This window comes from Mesocricetus auratus, unplaced genomic scaffold, assembly GCF_017639785.1.
Source record: "Mesocricetus auratus isolate SY011 unplaced genomic scaffold, BCM_Maur_2.0 Super-Scaffold_2245, whole genome shotgun sequence".
NCBI lineage: Eukaryota > Metazoa > Chordata > Mammalia > Rodentia > Cricetidae > Mesocricetus > Mesocricetus auratus.
In genome coordinates, this window is record NW_024429180.1 from 5,587,553 (window position 1) to 5,603,020 (window position 15,468).

General features: G+C 48.2%; 1 protein-coding gene across 1 annotated transcript in view; it reads left to right on the forward strand.

Annotated features, from left to right (window-relative positions):
• The window catches only part of Abcc4 (ATP binding cassette subfamily C member 4), a 197,369-nt gene that overhangs the window by 124,582 nt on the left and 57,319 nt on the right, over window positions 1-15,468 (forward strand). The window contains exon 20 of the mRNA XM_005079412.4: window positions 4,849-4,928. Within this exon, the coding sequence (XP_005079469.1) occupies window positions 4,849-4,928 (80 nt within the window). The remainder of the gene's footprint in view (window positions 1-4,848; window positions 4,929-15,468) is intronic.

Genomic DNA, 15,468 nt, shown 5'->3' on the forward strand with positions numbered 1-15,468 from the left:
TAGAGTAGTATGGACTTTTTTTTTCTTTTACTGATGGCATTTATTCATTGGACGTGCTGATAGGTTTGGGGAGAACAATTTCTCTCAAGTAAGTGTAGCACGAACCTTGAGTGTTTTCACTACCCAGCATTCCCTTGTCTTTCTTCCCCGCCACTCTCTCCTCTCTGACTTGTCTCCGTCTTTTCCCTGGTCGGTCCCTCTTCTGCTGTCACGTCTCATGTGTACGGCTTTCTAAAATACGTAATACGTGTGTGCAGCCTGTGATCCACAAAGGAGAAGAAAACATGCAACGTTTGCCCGAGTCCGGCTCAGTTCACGTAATGCCATAATTTCCAGTTGTTTTCCATTTTCCTGCAGCAAACTATAATTTCATCTTCTTCATGCATGAGTAAAGCTCCATTTTGTGTAATATAGCCTCATTTTCTTTAATCACTCGTGGGTTGATGAGCACCTGGGTTGATTTTTATATTTTTGTTTTTGCTTTTGTGAATAGTGAAGCCATAAAACATGGATATGTAGGTGTCTGGTGTGTTGAGTTGGAGACTTTTGGGTATGTTACCTAGGAGACCTTTGGGTGTGTTACCTAGGAGACCTTTGGGTGTGTTACCTAGGAGACCTTGGGGTATGTTACCTAGGAGTGGTGTATCGGGTCAGATGGTAATTCTGGTTTTGGTCTGTGCTGATTTTCACAGCAGCCAAATCCGTTTATGTTCCCGCCAGCCACGTATGAAGGGTCTTATCCTCCCGGCATTCTTTGCCAGCATTTCCTCCTAATGGTAACCATCTGACTAGAATCTCAGTGTGTCCCAATTATTTACATTTCTTCTGCAGGTGAAGACCTTGGACTTTATTTTTTTTTATCCGTGTTTTCTGGCCATTTGTGCTTCATTGTTGTCTACTGTATTTTTTTTCTATTGGCCCTTCATTGTGACTTCTTTAGTGTGTGTACATGTTCATGTGTGTGTGTGTGTGTGTGTGTGTGTGTGTGTGTGTGTGTGTGAGTGCTGCATGCATGTGCCTGGAGGCCAGAGGTCAGTGTCGTCGTCGTCGTCATCATCATCATCGTCATCAGTATTTGAGACAAGGTCTTTCACTGAGCTTGAAGCTAATCGGTTCAGCTAGCCTGGCTGGGCAGGGAGCCCTGTAAATTCTCTTGTCTCTGCTCCCTAGTCTGATTATGAGTGCTGGGGACCTGGGGTCCAAGCTCACCTTACTGTAGGAGCTCCCTCCTCACTTCCAAGCCCAGCTGTTCATTGGCTCCTTTGCTTCTTTGGGTTCTTGGTTTTTTTTTGTTTGTTTGTTTGTTTTGTTTTTTTGGTTTTTCGAGACAGGGTTTCTCTGTATTGTTTTGGAGGCTGTCCTGGAACTCGCTCTGTAGACCAGGCTGGCCTCGAACTCACAGAAGTCCGCCTGCCTCTGCCTCCTGAGTGCTGGGATTAAAGGTGTGGGCCACCAACGCCCGGCTTGGGGTTTTTTTTTAGTTATTTATATATCCTAGGTATTTACTCTTTGTCCAGACATACCCTAGAGCAGCGGCTCAACCTTCCCAGCGCTAAGACTCTTCAGTACAGTTCCTCATGTGGTGATGACCCCCCAACCATAAAATTGTTTCGTTGCTCTCTCATAATGGTAATTTTTGCCACTGTTGTGAACTGTAATGCAGATACCTTATACATGACCCCTCCCCCTAAGGGGTCGTGACCCACAGGTTGAGAACAGCTGCTTCAGAGAAAGATGGTGCTGGGAAAGAGCGGGGCAGCCTGAAGACACGGCCAGACGCAGACTCTCTGGAAGCAACTTCAGTGGCTCGGGAAATAAGCCAGCATTGACAAGCAGGGGGGCGTGGGACCGAGAGGGTTTTGTACAGCAAAGAAGATACCGGAATGAGAAGACCCCCCCCCCCTCCACAAAGGAGGGAGATTGTTTTCTTTAGTGAGTACAGAGCGTGCTGTATGGCCTGTGTAATCCTGGGCATGGAGACTGTGCAGACAGAGGAAGCAAGCAGGCCCTGGGGGGTTGGGGCTTGAATCCCGTCCGGTGGCATCAAGTGACACCATCGGAGTGTGTGTGCAGAGATGGTGGCCAAAAGAGGACCCAGCCAACGAGGCCACCTGTGGCGTCACGGGTTTCTTGTGGGGAGGTCAGGAAAGGCTGTGGTCGAGTGTGTGGAGGAATGTCTGAGCAGTCAGAAATGACTGGTTCTGGCCAGCCAGAGTGTGCGTCCGGCGGCGGAGGCAGCATTCGGGTGCCCTGGGAGACTGTCTGTAACAGGAGCAAGCAGGCTGATTGTATCAGGACGGTTTAGAAGGGGCTGCATTCTCCTGGGAAACTCACTCTCCCCGCTGTTCTCTTCCCCTGACACATTCCAGTGGGGACCACATGTCCCTGGGATGAAGAGGTGTGGCCAAGTGTAGGGGGAACTCATCATAAGGGTTTGATTTGGAAACCTCTGAACAAATGACTCTGAGGCCTTGAACTCGCCATCACAGCCCTATTTCAGTGTCTGCTGCAAGGCGGGGGAAAAAAATCTGCAAAAGATGTCTGTTCTCGGTTGCTGTGAGACTCTCTCTCGTGTTATCTGTCCTCACTGGTGACGGAGCGTGAAGGCTATGGGGATCTTTGGCGGAGTTGTTGGGTTGGCTTTATAGAGACACCTTTTCTCAGCGGTTTGCATTCCTCTTGTTTTGTTTTCTGTTGTTAGCTAACCCTTTGGTAGCTCAGACCCGAAGATTCCTCCATCTGGTAAAATGTAAAGGCGTGATTTCCGTGTAGTAGTCACCTCTAGTGAGCCATTTTGTCATTTTTTTTAAAGGTGCTTTGAGTATTGCTTTTGGCATTTCTTGAAGCTGAATCATACATCTGGTGTGTCTGAATCTTGCCTGTGTTTTAAAAGTGTGACTTTCTCCTACTTCTATCATGTATTATTATCACATTATTGATTTGGCTTGTTTGTCTGTGTGTGTGGTGCATGCCGTGTGGGGTGTACGGTGGAGTCTAGAACAAGACTTTGGTGTCTTTCTGCATCACTGTCTTCATTATTGCTTTGAGACAGGGTCTCTCATTGAACCAGAACATTGTAGTTTACCTCAGGCCGGCTGTCCAGCAAGAGTGTTCCACCTGTCTCCCCTCTCAGGACACACGGAGCCTGGCCAGGCTTTCTACCTGGGTGCCGGGGCTTCTAGTTCGGGTCCTGGCGATTGCCGAACCCATGGAGCTGTATTTTTCTTTTGTCTGCCTTGTCTCTTTGCAAAGTTAAAAACTAGTCCACAAAACCATAGACTACGTAGGGGCAACGTGTCTATCTAGCTGTAGTGATTTCTCCGATGTATCCGATTCGGGCGGGTGCCTCTCCCTCTCCGAGTCTGCTCTAGGCAACAGTAGACAGGATGTCCGTGGGATCCTCAGACTCTCGGACCCCGCCCCAGCTGTTGCATAGAATCGGCAGGTTGGCAGGTAAACGTCCTCTCCAGTGGCGAGCTTCAGCATCTAAAAGCCTCCGTCCCTGCTTTCTGTTCGCTTGCTTTCCACGCTCCTTAAAAGGTGCCTGGCATCGTGACAGGATTCTCTCCCACTCATGGGCCCATTTAATCCTCAGGACAAGTCTCTGAAGGAGGTGTCATTGAAGCTAAGAACAGTTGTCACTGAGCCTGCCAAAGATATCATGGAATGACACTTTCTCGCGCCTGTGTGCCCCAAGTCGGGGACAGGAAAGTTGAGGCCTGCTTGTCTCTGGTGTGTGCACCCTGTGCTTCCGGGACAGCCGGGTGTTCTGGAAGGGTTGCAGAGGCGATGGATGCTCCATCCCAGGGCTGGCAAGAAAGAGTACACTCGGGTCTCATCTGTACCGTGGCCTCCGGAAGCATCCTCCAGAAAATAGCTGAGAGAGCTGCCTGCCTCAAGATAGACCATCTGCCTGTCCATCCGCCCGTCCATCCATGCCTCCCTCCATCTATCCATCCATCATCCATCCATCTTTCCATCTCTGTTTATGTAGTTTTTAAAGCTATATCATCATTAGAAATAATAGATGCTTGCTAGAAACCAGTTTTGACAGGTGCCCGCTGAAACCTTCGCCGTACACCTTTTTTTTTTTTTTTTTTTGGTTCTTCTCACGGGAAATGCAGTGGATGGTAGGAACTGATCTTTCATCATGGAGTGTTGTTTCTGTTTCCCTGCCTAATTTACCTTGTGTCTCCTTAGGTCCTCAAGCCTGGGACTCTTCCCCCTTGGCACCTGTCTGAAAGTAATGACACTGCCCCACAGTACTTCCTGTCGCCGGGAAGCGCTTTGAGGTGTCCTGGGATATGAGATCCAATGGGCCATCCTAGGATAAAATACTGATATTAACAACTTACTTACATTTAGAAAAATTAATTATCGTGACTAGAGGGAAACTAATATCGCGATTGGAATTAATTAGTTTCAGTGTTGGTCGTCTTTTAAATCTACCTATTTTGCACTTGGATTGACCTAAAAGTGAAGGAACAATCTAAAGCTGTACCAACCCAACACTGTCACAAGTTTTTCCCATTTCTTGTGTGGTGTGGTGTGTGTGTGTGTGTGTGTGTGTGTGTGTGTGTGTGTGTGTACATACATACATGTGCATGTCTTTTAAATCGGGGCCACATTGTCATTCTGTGTCTAACACCATTTGGTGGTATTTTTATTTCTCTTTAGATATCATCCCATATTCCCTTTCTTTGCCATTGACATCAGCTTATTTCATATGAATGCCTAATATATTAAATACATATGCATTTAAAATATTGTTTTGATTTGTTTGCAAGTTGTTTCTCTTAAAGGTTCTGTCTGGGGAGATGTGTAATTTCTCATATCCTGTGTTTGCAGGAAGAATTTTAAATCGTTTCTCCAAAGACATCGGACACATGGATGACTTGCTTCCCCTGACGTTTCTAGACTTCATCCAGGTATGGAAAGTAATGCCGTGTCCTCACACTCAGACGTGAAAGGCCTGTGTCTTTCTCTTTCTTTTCTGGGGCCTTTCCATGAGGGGGAGAGGGTGGCATTGTGGGCCTGTGGGGCTGGGGATGTGTCATGTTCCCTTATAAAGGGCCCTGTTTGTAGAAGGAGGTGTGGTTACAGTTCGAAGACTAACCTAGCGTGAGTAATAGTGTGTGTAGGAGTGGCTGTGCATTCGTGTCAGGGGTGGCTCATGGCAGCGACATGCGGTAAGTGGCTTTCTGTCTGCCTCCCGGCTATCTGGCGTGGATTTGATTTTACTGTGAACACATTTCATAATACAGAAACAATCACCTCTCACGGAAAGATAGCCCAGATTAACTAAATTATGCATTGTATTGCCACAAAGGGCAAATATTTACTGCACCGCTTTTTTTTTTTGGAGGGGGTGGGGTAAAACCAGGTGTGGTTTCTTACAAAGAACAGATTAGCAATAATAAGGTGGAAATAATACTTTGTTAGCAAGGACAATGGAAGAGCAGTTATTGCAGATCCAGAGCTTTAAGTGCAGGCATGTTTAAGCCAATAATAGGAGCACGGGATCAAAGTCTTCTCAGAAAATGTCTCTTTTTGTTTTCCTGGGCAACTTTTCTTTTCACACATTGATTGCTGTGTCTTAAGGTGTCTTTAAAGAAAAAAAAAAACACACGAGTCCCACAGAAATGCCTCCTTTGAGCCTGTTGTTTTGTCTGTGAACTTGAGGTCCCAACCAATCATGCTGGGTCAACCTCATCTCTCGTCTCCTCTTTCAGCGCTGTTGCTCCTGTGGTTGTTTTATCTGTTTTGTTTCCCTTTCTTCCGCCATCTAATTCTGTCTACTTTTCAGTGACTCAGGCAGGGGATCTTTTTGTCCGCCCCCCACCCCCGCCCCAAGCGTTTATTTTGGAGAAGAAGTGCGTCTATCAAAAGCTATGCTCGTGTTAAAAGCCCAGCTGCTCGAGGCTCCCGTGCCATGATGTTAGACTCTTTGCACTCTCCTGACTGGCTGTCAGCTTACAGCCGTTCTCACCGGAAGTGGAGGCGTCCAGGCGGGGTCTTCAGTGATGCCCCCCGGTCTTGCTGGACTTTCCCCTTTGCTTCTGTGCTCGTCACTCTTCAGGCCCAAGCTTAGGGTTCGCTTTCGGAGTCAACTGGTCTAAAGATTGGATTGGTTACTTAATTTGGAAAACCAGCTGTGTCGACAACAACACAGCAACAGAAAAAAAAAAAAAAAAAGCAACAGTAGGCTACAGCGATTCCCGGAATCGCTGCTAGTCACCCTCAAAGGGAACCCAGCTGTCTGGCTGCAAGCAGCGTGGCCCATAGGCGAGGACATTTCTTTTCACCTACCTGGGGCTCACAAGTGGCGTCTCTGTGCCTCAGATCAACCCACCAGGCGTTTTTTTTGTATTTTTGCTCCTGGGAACTTGGTTTTTTAAATGCATCCTGCTGGATTGAGCTATGTCCTTTATCCCCTCACGGCAACCTCTTTCCCTGCAGAGTTGTCCCTCCCAGCCCACAGAGTACAGATACCTTCAGCCGCGCGCGTGTTTTGACAGAGGCCATGGGTTACTTCTAGGAGAATTTGCAAAGGGTTCTTGTTTTTCCCCCAGCGCCCCCAAGGTTGAGTTTCCAAAGCTGCCAGGCCCACCGTGTGTTTAGCAGAGTGAGCCTTGCTAATTAGAATCCATTGTGGGATTTCCACGTGGAAGGGGGGGGGATGCCCTTGATGTACGCCTCTTGATTTCAGTGTGACACACTCTTAGCATGGTGAGTAGAGAGAATTCCAGTCCTGATGTGACTTCAGTCTGACCACATATACCAGGGTCTTTATCCGTTACCCACCCACGTGATCTTGGTACACTTAACCGTTGTTAACTACTTTTGGCGCCGATTAGCCAGTTTCTGGAGGCTTCCAAACAGGTGCCTCTTGGTGCTGTTGCCCCTCCCAAAGGAGTCTCACGTAAAGGATAACTCAGTTATCAGTTAAGGTACAGCTCTGTTGTCACTCAGGGTGTTTGCAGGTGTCTCCTATAATAAGCCTTCCTCTAATCCTTTCGGGAAGAACTATTTCTCCTTTTAAAACTAGTATTAGCCAAATATAAAAGCCCTGATCCTCAGCCATTGTCGCCGCCTCTTTGAGGGCCGTTTCCCAACATGCATTGTTTAAATGGTTGTCAGGAGGAATCAAGTGAAATTTAGTAAACAGTGCGTAGCTGCTCCCTTGGACCCTGTTAGCCTTCCTGGGGAGGATTTACATCTGATGACGGACTGGGCTTCTTCTCAGAAGAATCGCTGTGATCATTTTTGAATATTCGGTCCCTGTTGCTATATGATCAAGCAAAGACTTCTATGAAAGCCACAAAAAAAAAAAATGAATTTAACCTACCCTCAAAGAAAGGCCAACAAAAATCTAAATGTAAATTGATTTTTTTTTCTTATTAAGCCAGATAGGACTCTGTCAGTACGAAAACTGCCCAGCGGTGTTCTGGGACTCTTAATGGAATCATGTAAACTTAAAATAAACACTATTATGGTAAAGCACATAGAATGAAAACTAATTTTCCAAATCAAATACATTATATTCAATTCATTTTCCCCAATCAACCAAATGTTTGAAACCTGTTAGTTATAACAGCGATCTCCTGGAAATTAATTAGAAGCCTATTAGCTCTGCTAGCTGAGGCGGATGGCCGGGGTTGCTCCTTCCATTTCTAAACAGTCTCTAGAATTAAAGTGCAGCAAGGTCAAAATGACAGCCAGCCTCACTCACCTTGTGGCTGGCCTTATCCCGGAGCTTCTGGGGTGTGGGTGGGCATTTGGGGGGGTGCTCTCCGGAACATTGTGTCTACTCTGCCTCATTTGTAAACACTTGGACTAAGAAGGTGGCTCTCCTGACCTTGCATTCCTGAGACCTGGGTTCTATTCCCTGTACCAACAAAAAAAGCCAAGCAAGAAAGGGACAATGACAGTTACAGTAGTAATTGGAGGATTCGTCATCACATAAGCCATCCAGGCCAGGAGACCTTTGCCCATCAGCAGTGGTACCCGAGTGCCCCCCACACCCCCTTGCATGGGCCTCTGAGGCAGGTGAGGTTTTCCTCAGGGTCTTGTTTACTCGCTCATCCCCTGAGACGGTTTACCGGATCCCCTGACGGGTTTTCTTAGCCTCTTTCAAGAGTGACCTGAGAGCCAGCTTTCCGTCTGTCCCGCTTTTGTTCCCAGCATCCTCGGCAAACCCTGCCGCTGGCAGCAGGAGACCCCGGGTCTTGATGTCCTTGGTCAGATCCTGGAGGTAGTTACAGCTCCTCCTGTGTACAGGGAGCTCCCCAGGATGCTCTTCCGCTCAGCTTGGCTGAGCCGTTGAGTTCAGATGGAGCTGGGGACCAGACAGTGCCTATGGGTCTCCAGGGGAGTGAGCGTCCACCCAGCCATCCCCCAGCTGGCGTGAGCGTGGGGGCGTATGTCCTGGCCCACAGAGTGAAAACCCAAGCTGAAGCGATAGGAAAGCCAAGCATAACTGAGGGAAGGACTGCTTGCTTGCCCCTGGGCCCCCGGGTTCATCCTGATGAAGGATATGCAGCTGCCCACGTGTTTCCGGACGGTAAGATCCGATAGCTCCAGAAGTGATAACGTAACGACGTTCACGCCTGTGGACCGTTTCATCAAGAGTGTGTGTGCCTCGTCACCTTTCCTGAAAGACGGTGGTGACCCTTTAGTGGGCTTTGTGAGTGGTTCAGAGTTTGCCTTTCCACCCGAGTGCGGAAGCTGAGGAATTGACGGGATGGGGCCTGAGAGGACGGGACCCCTCACTTGTGACAGGGCACCCAGCGTCCGTGTGCTCTGAGGAAACCAGTCAGAAGTCTGGGCAGAGATCCGCCGTGCTGCCGGTGGGATGGCTAAGTGAAGGAGATCCTATTTAAGCCATGAATAAAGTTGCAGGCCACACAGAGGTCTACTTTTGTCCGTCAGGCTTCAGCCAAAGGTTGATATTTCTGTGGACATGGATGGGGTATTGGGTATTGGTATTTAGAGTGATAAATTAGCGACTAGACAGACACACTTTTAACTGACAAGATGTTGCAAGAGATAGAACTTAATTGAAGGGCGTTTCGAGTAAAGTAGGGATACATGATTGGAAATAACAAGTATAAAATGCAAAGCTCTATTGGAGTTGCCAATGCCTGGCAGCGTACCTCTGGCTTAAAAGGGGTTGTTCAAATGTGTTCCTTTTCTTTCTCAAGAAACGGCAACCGCTTTGAGTGTGAGCAGGTTTCCTAAAGGCAAGTTCTCCATCAAGACAGAATAGTTTTCTGCAGGTTAAAACTAGATGGTGTTACAGAAATAGGAATTACAATGGCAATGTCATCTCACTGTCTGCCCCTCAGATATGAGAGATCAGGAGAGACTACAGTGTTAGAGCAGGGGTTTGACCTTCAGAAGATGATTGTAGATGATTGTATTGGTAAACTGTGTGTGTGCGTGCATGCGTGCGTGTGTGCATGTGTGGCAGAGGACAGGCTGCCTCCTTCCTCCTAGAAATGGGATCAGAGAGGATGGCCTGAAGCCAGCAGGAAGCAAAGCTTGAAGCCCCTTCCCATAGCTTGCCTGGTGCCCCCTCCCCTCATGAACCCAAATTTCTTAAAAGCTGGCATACACGTTTGAGGTCACATTTACGCGAAAGGCCTGAAAACAGGCAGGGGGCCATCCCAGCGAAGGAGGTAGACCCGTGTGTGTCCTGAGGAGAGGCCTGTGCGTGCAGTGGAAGGGAGGCATGCTGCCCACAGTCCCCGTATGCACTTCCTCTCACCTGAGCAAGATGAGGGAGGTTGGCAGGGAGCATTCTGATTTATCTTTTTTAAAGGATGTTGTACTGAGTGCCAAGTGTATTGTGACTAAATTTCTGATGATTCTTCTTGGGCTTGACATGCGATGAATCTCAATCGTTTTAGTTTTTAACCACTCCCCACTAATTTGTTTGGAATGCTTTTTCTCGTCTACCACCTTCTCGTGCCCTTAACTGAAACCTCAGGTACTGCATGGAGCATTTTACAAGGAAGCCCGCCTGTCGCTGTTCTCCTTTGCTGCCCGAGCCCCGTGCTGTATGAGCACACCATCCCTGGCTTCTGAATGTGGGCAGCATGCACCCTTGTTCTTGCTGGAAATGTCCGTGTCGTGGCTGATCCCAGCACTTCGCTGAGATTTCTCCCCTGAGCCCAAGAATTTAATACATTGCAGTTGATGAGTCTGCTCAGGGTTAACATATTAAAGCCTCCTGAGGCCAGCCTGGGAATAAATACCCAGCTCTGGAGCAAGGACTTGAACCCATAAGCACACGCGTGTGTCCATAAACACTCATACATGAGTACACGTGTGCATCCATAAACACATGCATGAGTACACGTGTGCGTCCATAAACACATACATGAGTACACGTGTGCACCCATAAACTCTGTGAGTTCAGGGCCACCCTGGTGTAGGCCAGGCCTACACAAGTTTTTTCAGTTAAAGCAAAGCATCAAGCTTTTGTCATTTCTGGGTTGACCTACATACCTTGGTCATGGCTCCTGGGGTTCTTCTGTAGTCTGCCTGGGGGAAAGGGACAAAGCTTCGTGGCCGTCCCCGAGCCCCAGAAAGTGGAGAAGGCCCCTGTGGCCGGAAGTGCAATGCGTGGGGTATTTGCAAGGAGACCGTGGTGTAGAATCATAGCACGGGGTATTGAGGTAGAATGTTAGAGGGGTAGAATGTTAGAGGGGACATGGGCGATGGGTACCGAGGGGCCAGATCTTGGAGAGATGCGCGTCCCGAGTGTGCACAACCTTAAACTCTGTAGGTAGGTAGGACGTGAGAACAGGATACTCGGAGGGAGGATTGTGTGGGCGCACATAGGCTGGAGAGGTCACGGATGTGGACCTCTCTCACATGGGGCATCCACATAGGAATGTCATGGGTAAAACACACCCCGCTCCTGACTAGTAAGTCCACACTACAGGACAGTTCGTCTCTCAGGCGTATGTCAGCCTCAAGACATTGTTTTAAAAATAGGTTCTCAGGTATCCCGGGATGGCCTTGAACTCTCTGTGTAGGCAAGGACAACCTTGCACTTGTCTCCTCCTCCCAAGGGCTAGGGTTAGGAGATTCTGTGCTACCATGCAGTCTCCATGGTGCTGGGAGCTGAACCTAGGGCTCTGCCCGCCAGGCAGTTCTACTAACTGATCTACGTCCTGGCCCCGTCATAGCTTCTAGATAAACTGGTTCTCGACTCTAGGTGACAAAGACAGACAGTTTTAAAAAGCTAATGCATGTATTCTCTTTTGTGTCTTCCAAGCTGTGCCCGCAGGGCCCTGAAGAGCACGCCGGGCAGTGTGCTTGGTTCTGCAGGAAGAGCTTCAGGTTTACATGGTTGTGAGGGGTTGAGTGTGCTACTGTGTGACTCCGTAGGGGACAGGGTGGCACTTAGAACAGCCTAAGATTCAGGTAGGGTGTGTGGCAGAGCCAGGGAGTCGAGAACCCTCCCTTCCCAACTCGCGCACTAAGCAAGCTCTACAGCTTACCATCTCGTTCTTCGCAAAGCTACACACTACCCATCCTCACAAGAGCTGGAAGAAAACACCTGCTCGTAAGGATTGCAGTAAAGATAAGTTTTTACCAGCGTTTCCATGTAATTGCCTTCCTTTAGCAGTGTTTTAGAGGTGAGCTTTCGATGCATTGTACAGGCAGAGATTGGCTCTGAAAGCCTCAAAGGACCTTTCTGTGTCAGATTCTCAAGCAGATGACAGACAGATCTTTTCCTTCATGTTTGGATGAACGCCCCCAACACCCCCACCCCCAGGTCTGGAGAGCTGGGCAGCTACTCCACCACCATGCTACATCTCAGTGACGTTTCAACAAAATTTGCCAAGTGTTAAAAAGGATATGCTTTTTTAAAATCCAACTTCATTTTTAAGTGGGAGAAATAGTTTGATAATGGTAAATGATCTTATGTTCGGTGTTCCCCATTAAGGTAGCTATGACACGTAACCAGACCCACAAATACCACCGTGGGAGCTTGTTATCCCAGAGGCTGGGTTTGTTGGCGATTGTAATGGCTATTTTCCATTCGGTGACACACTACCAGTATCCATTGTTTACAGAACAGACCACTGAGCAGCAAGTATTTCATATCAATCCAACTTCCATACCGTTTCTGAGGCTTCTGTGGTCCCCAATAGTGGAGGAAAGTGTCTCACTTATCTGGAATTCTGGCAGCTAACACCCTCACTGCCAGGGAGGGGTCTTGCCCGCTAACGAAGCAATTGTGAAGTTACGAGGCATGGAACAGCACTTGGAATTTTAGTAGGGTTTTGAGGGAGGGGTGGGGTGGGGTGGGGTGGGGGAGTCTTCCTGAGCGTGCAAACTTGCGCGCAACTGCCTCCTCCAGAATGCTGCCGCTGACTTAGGGAGAGCTGCACTGCAAAGCCTCCCTTCCCCCACCTCAGACACCCCTCATCAAAAAAAAAAAAAAAAAAAGGGTGGGGGACAGCAGCTTGACTGAGCTTAGATAACTGACTTTTCATACCCTTTCACAGCGCACAAAGGGATAATCCTGGGGCTACTTGAGCCACCAGTGGCAGGCAGTCGTGAGGACCACCGGCCGAACGTGTCATCCCCTCCTCCCCGCACGCAAAACACACCGACTGTGGCTTTATGGAGTGAAAAGGCAAGCCCGAAGGAGATGCTCTGCGGAGGAGGAGGAGGAGGTGTCCTGGGTAGTAGGAGCTTCTTCCTGGGCCAGGGGGTGGGGGGGGTGGTGAGAAAAAGCTGCTGCATCTGGATGTGGGGAACAAAGGCAGCCTAAGACTTGGGGATCACAGGCCGGGCCCCTGGCTTTTACAGAAGCACAGGGGAGGAACAGCCCACACTCTGTCTCCGTCCCCCTGACCCTTGCTTGCATCGTGTGGGGGATGTCAGGCAAAGAGTGTCGAAAGCACACCAGACAATGACTTTGTCATTTGGAGATTGCCATGGTCTGTTCACCCCTGTCCCCCCCCACCCCAACTCCCACCTCCAACCCCCCCCCAGACAAAGGACCATGTTAGCTGGGCGCTTTGCCCTCATTTTCACAGATCTCTGTCTCAAAAAGTAAACTCATCCGTCTTTTTTTAACCGAATATGGCGGTTTTTTTTTTCTCATGCTTCCAGGGACCAACAAAAAGAGTTTTTCCCCCCGGGGGCATTTGCAAGGAGGGAGTTGTGTGCAAAAATGCCAGTCTCAGAGATAATGCTTGTGCCAGCCGCTGGACTGGAGTGGGTCCCCTGGTTGCAGACACACAAGTCGACCGTAGAGGACACTGGAAATAATACTGACCAACACTTGACCCCGTGGGTGGCAGGATTCACACAGCCCCCTGCCTGCTATTCCGGACCTTTCTTTCTTCAGTGAGAGAAGAGATGTTTGAGGTTTTTTGTTTTTTGTTTTTTTTGCCGGTCAGACTGTTGGCACACTTGGGAGTGTGGTGACAGTCCCCTAGGGATCCTCCAGCCTTGCAGGTTGGCAGCTGGTGTTCCAATGTGTCCCAGCTTGTGAGCTCCAAATGATAATGGCTGTAGTTTAGTAAGAAGGTAATCAGTACCTAAGGAACGATAAGAAGGTAATCGATACCTAAGAAACGGACACTAAAGGCCCTCATTTTACCAAGCCTGGTGGCATTCTACAAGGGCAGAGAACTCTGCACCCTAGCGTTGCTGGATGGTGGGTGTGGCCAGCCCGTAGAGGTGGTTCACTGTGCCCTCTCGGCTCCGGAGTCTTAGACACACAGCCATCCTAGATAGGCATAGAGTGTGGAGAGGAAGTCGGCTACCTATTCACCTAAATGGAGGCCAACGCATGCCTCTGTTCTTGCTTGTATTAATATCTGCCTATCTTTTTCCCCCTCTGGTTAATTCTCAGAGTGAGATATGAAAAGGTCGGTCTAGTGAGCTCGTTTCTGTTTTACTAAAATCGCGCTGTCTATTTTATAATCTTTTACACTTGTTTATTGCATGTGTGTCCGTGCTCAAGCACGTTGGTCAGAGGGACGCACGGGAGACAGTTCTTTCTTCCACCATGTACGTCCCAGAGATTAACCTCACCATGTCAGGCTTGGCCACATACGTCTCGCCACGAGTTAGCCGTCTAACTGCCCCCCCCCACCTTCCATTGTATGTTTGGTGTGTCTTTTTAATTCCATCTGGGACATGGTTCGCCATCCTAAGTACTGTCTTGGAGTTTCTCCTGCTTCAGGGTTTCATAACTTGCTTGTCTCCCAGTCTCTGGCATCTGATGGGCGATTTTCTGGGTGTCCAAATTCAGTCTTGACAGCTTTGGGGGCGATTAATGTCATTAGTGTTTTGAAAGACCAAAGGTTTTTTTTCCTATATCATTAAAATGTTTCCATTCTCTTTTATGTTCTTATTTTTCTGTCTTTTTTGTTGTTGCTATTTTCTTTTAAATAGCTTCTCACTTGATTGGCCTGGGGCTCCCTATGTGGATCAAGCTGGCCCCGAACTTGTAGCAGTCCGCCTGTGTCTGTCTGTCCTTACAGGCCTGTGGTACTGTGTGTGGCCTTTTATTTTTTTTTCTTTTTCCTGTCGTTGCTACTCATTTGTTTTCACGTCTTCTTTTGAAATACCTTTAGTTTATCTGTCTCTCTCTTACGTGTACGAGTGTCTTGCCTACACTTATGCATCAGTTGTGTTCTTGATGCCTGGAGAGGTCAGAAGTAGGTGTCACGTGGCATTATGGAAGGTGGGGAGCCACTATGTGGGGGTGATGGGAATTGCACCGTGGTCCTCCAAAAGCAGTAAGGTGCTGCTAACCACTGGGCCATTTCCCCACCCTCCTTTCTGTCTTAAGATCTAGTTTTTGGTATTTAGAGTTCCTTCTTACTAAGAAGAGAGAAAAAAAGGCTAAAGCTATGCATTTACCTCCAAAGGTAGCATTAGCTGCAGCTTTCAGATTTTGACAGTGCCTCGTTCTCACCTTGTTTTCAAAGGACTCTCCTTTTTACTGTGTCTCTGTACAGCTGGTATTATTTAGAGCCTGCACAGTGGGGCCTCCTGCTGGTCACCTTGCTTTTGTGTTGTTTGTCCGATAAAGTCAGATGCAGGTCTGCAGCAGCCTTGTCATTGAGGTCCGTGGTGCATGCTTGGTGGCAGGTTTGTACTTGAAAAGAACTGGTCGTGGCATCCTAGCCATTGGTCGTCACAGACTCTGGTGTTTCCACTGATTTTTGTTGTCGTTGATTTGTTCTATTTGTTGTTGAAATAAATGTGTCTTAATTTTGTGTGTCTGGGTTTTTCTGTTTCTTCTAAATACTGTCAGATTTTGCTTCCGCATTCTGAAGCTGCTTCTAGGTTTGTGTAAATTGATTTGTGTTTATCTCCTGGGTAATTTGCCCAAGCTTTTCTTCTTTTTTGTTTGTAAGACTTGTTTTTTATATGTATTTGTGTCGATGGGTGTCTAAGCGCATGTAGGTGCAGGTGCCTGTG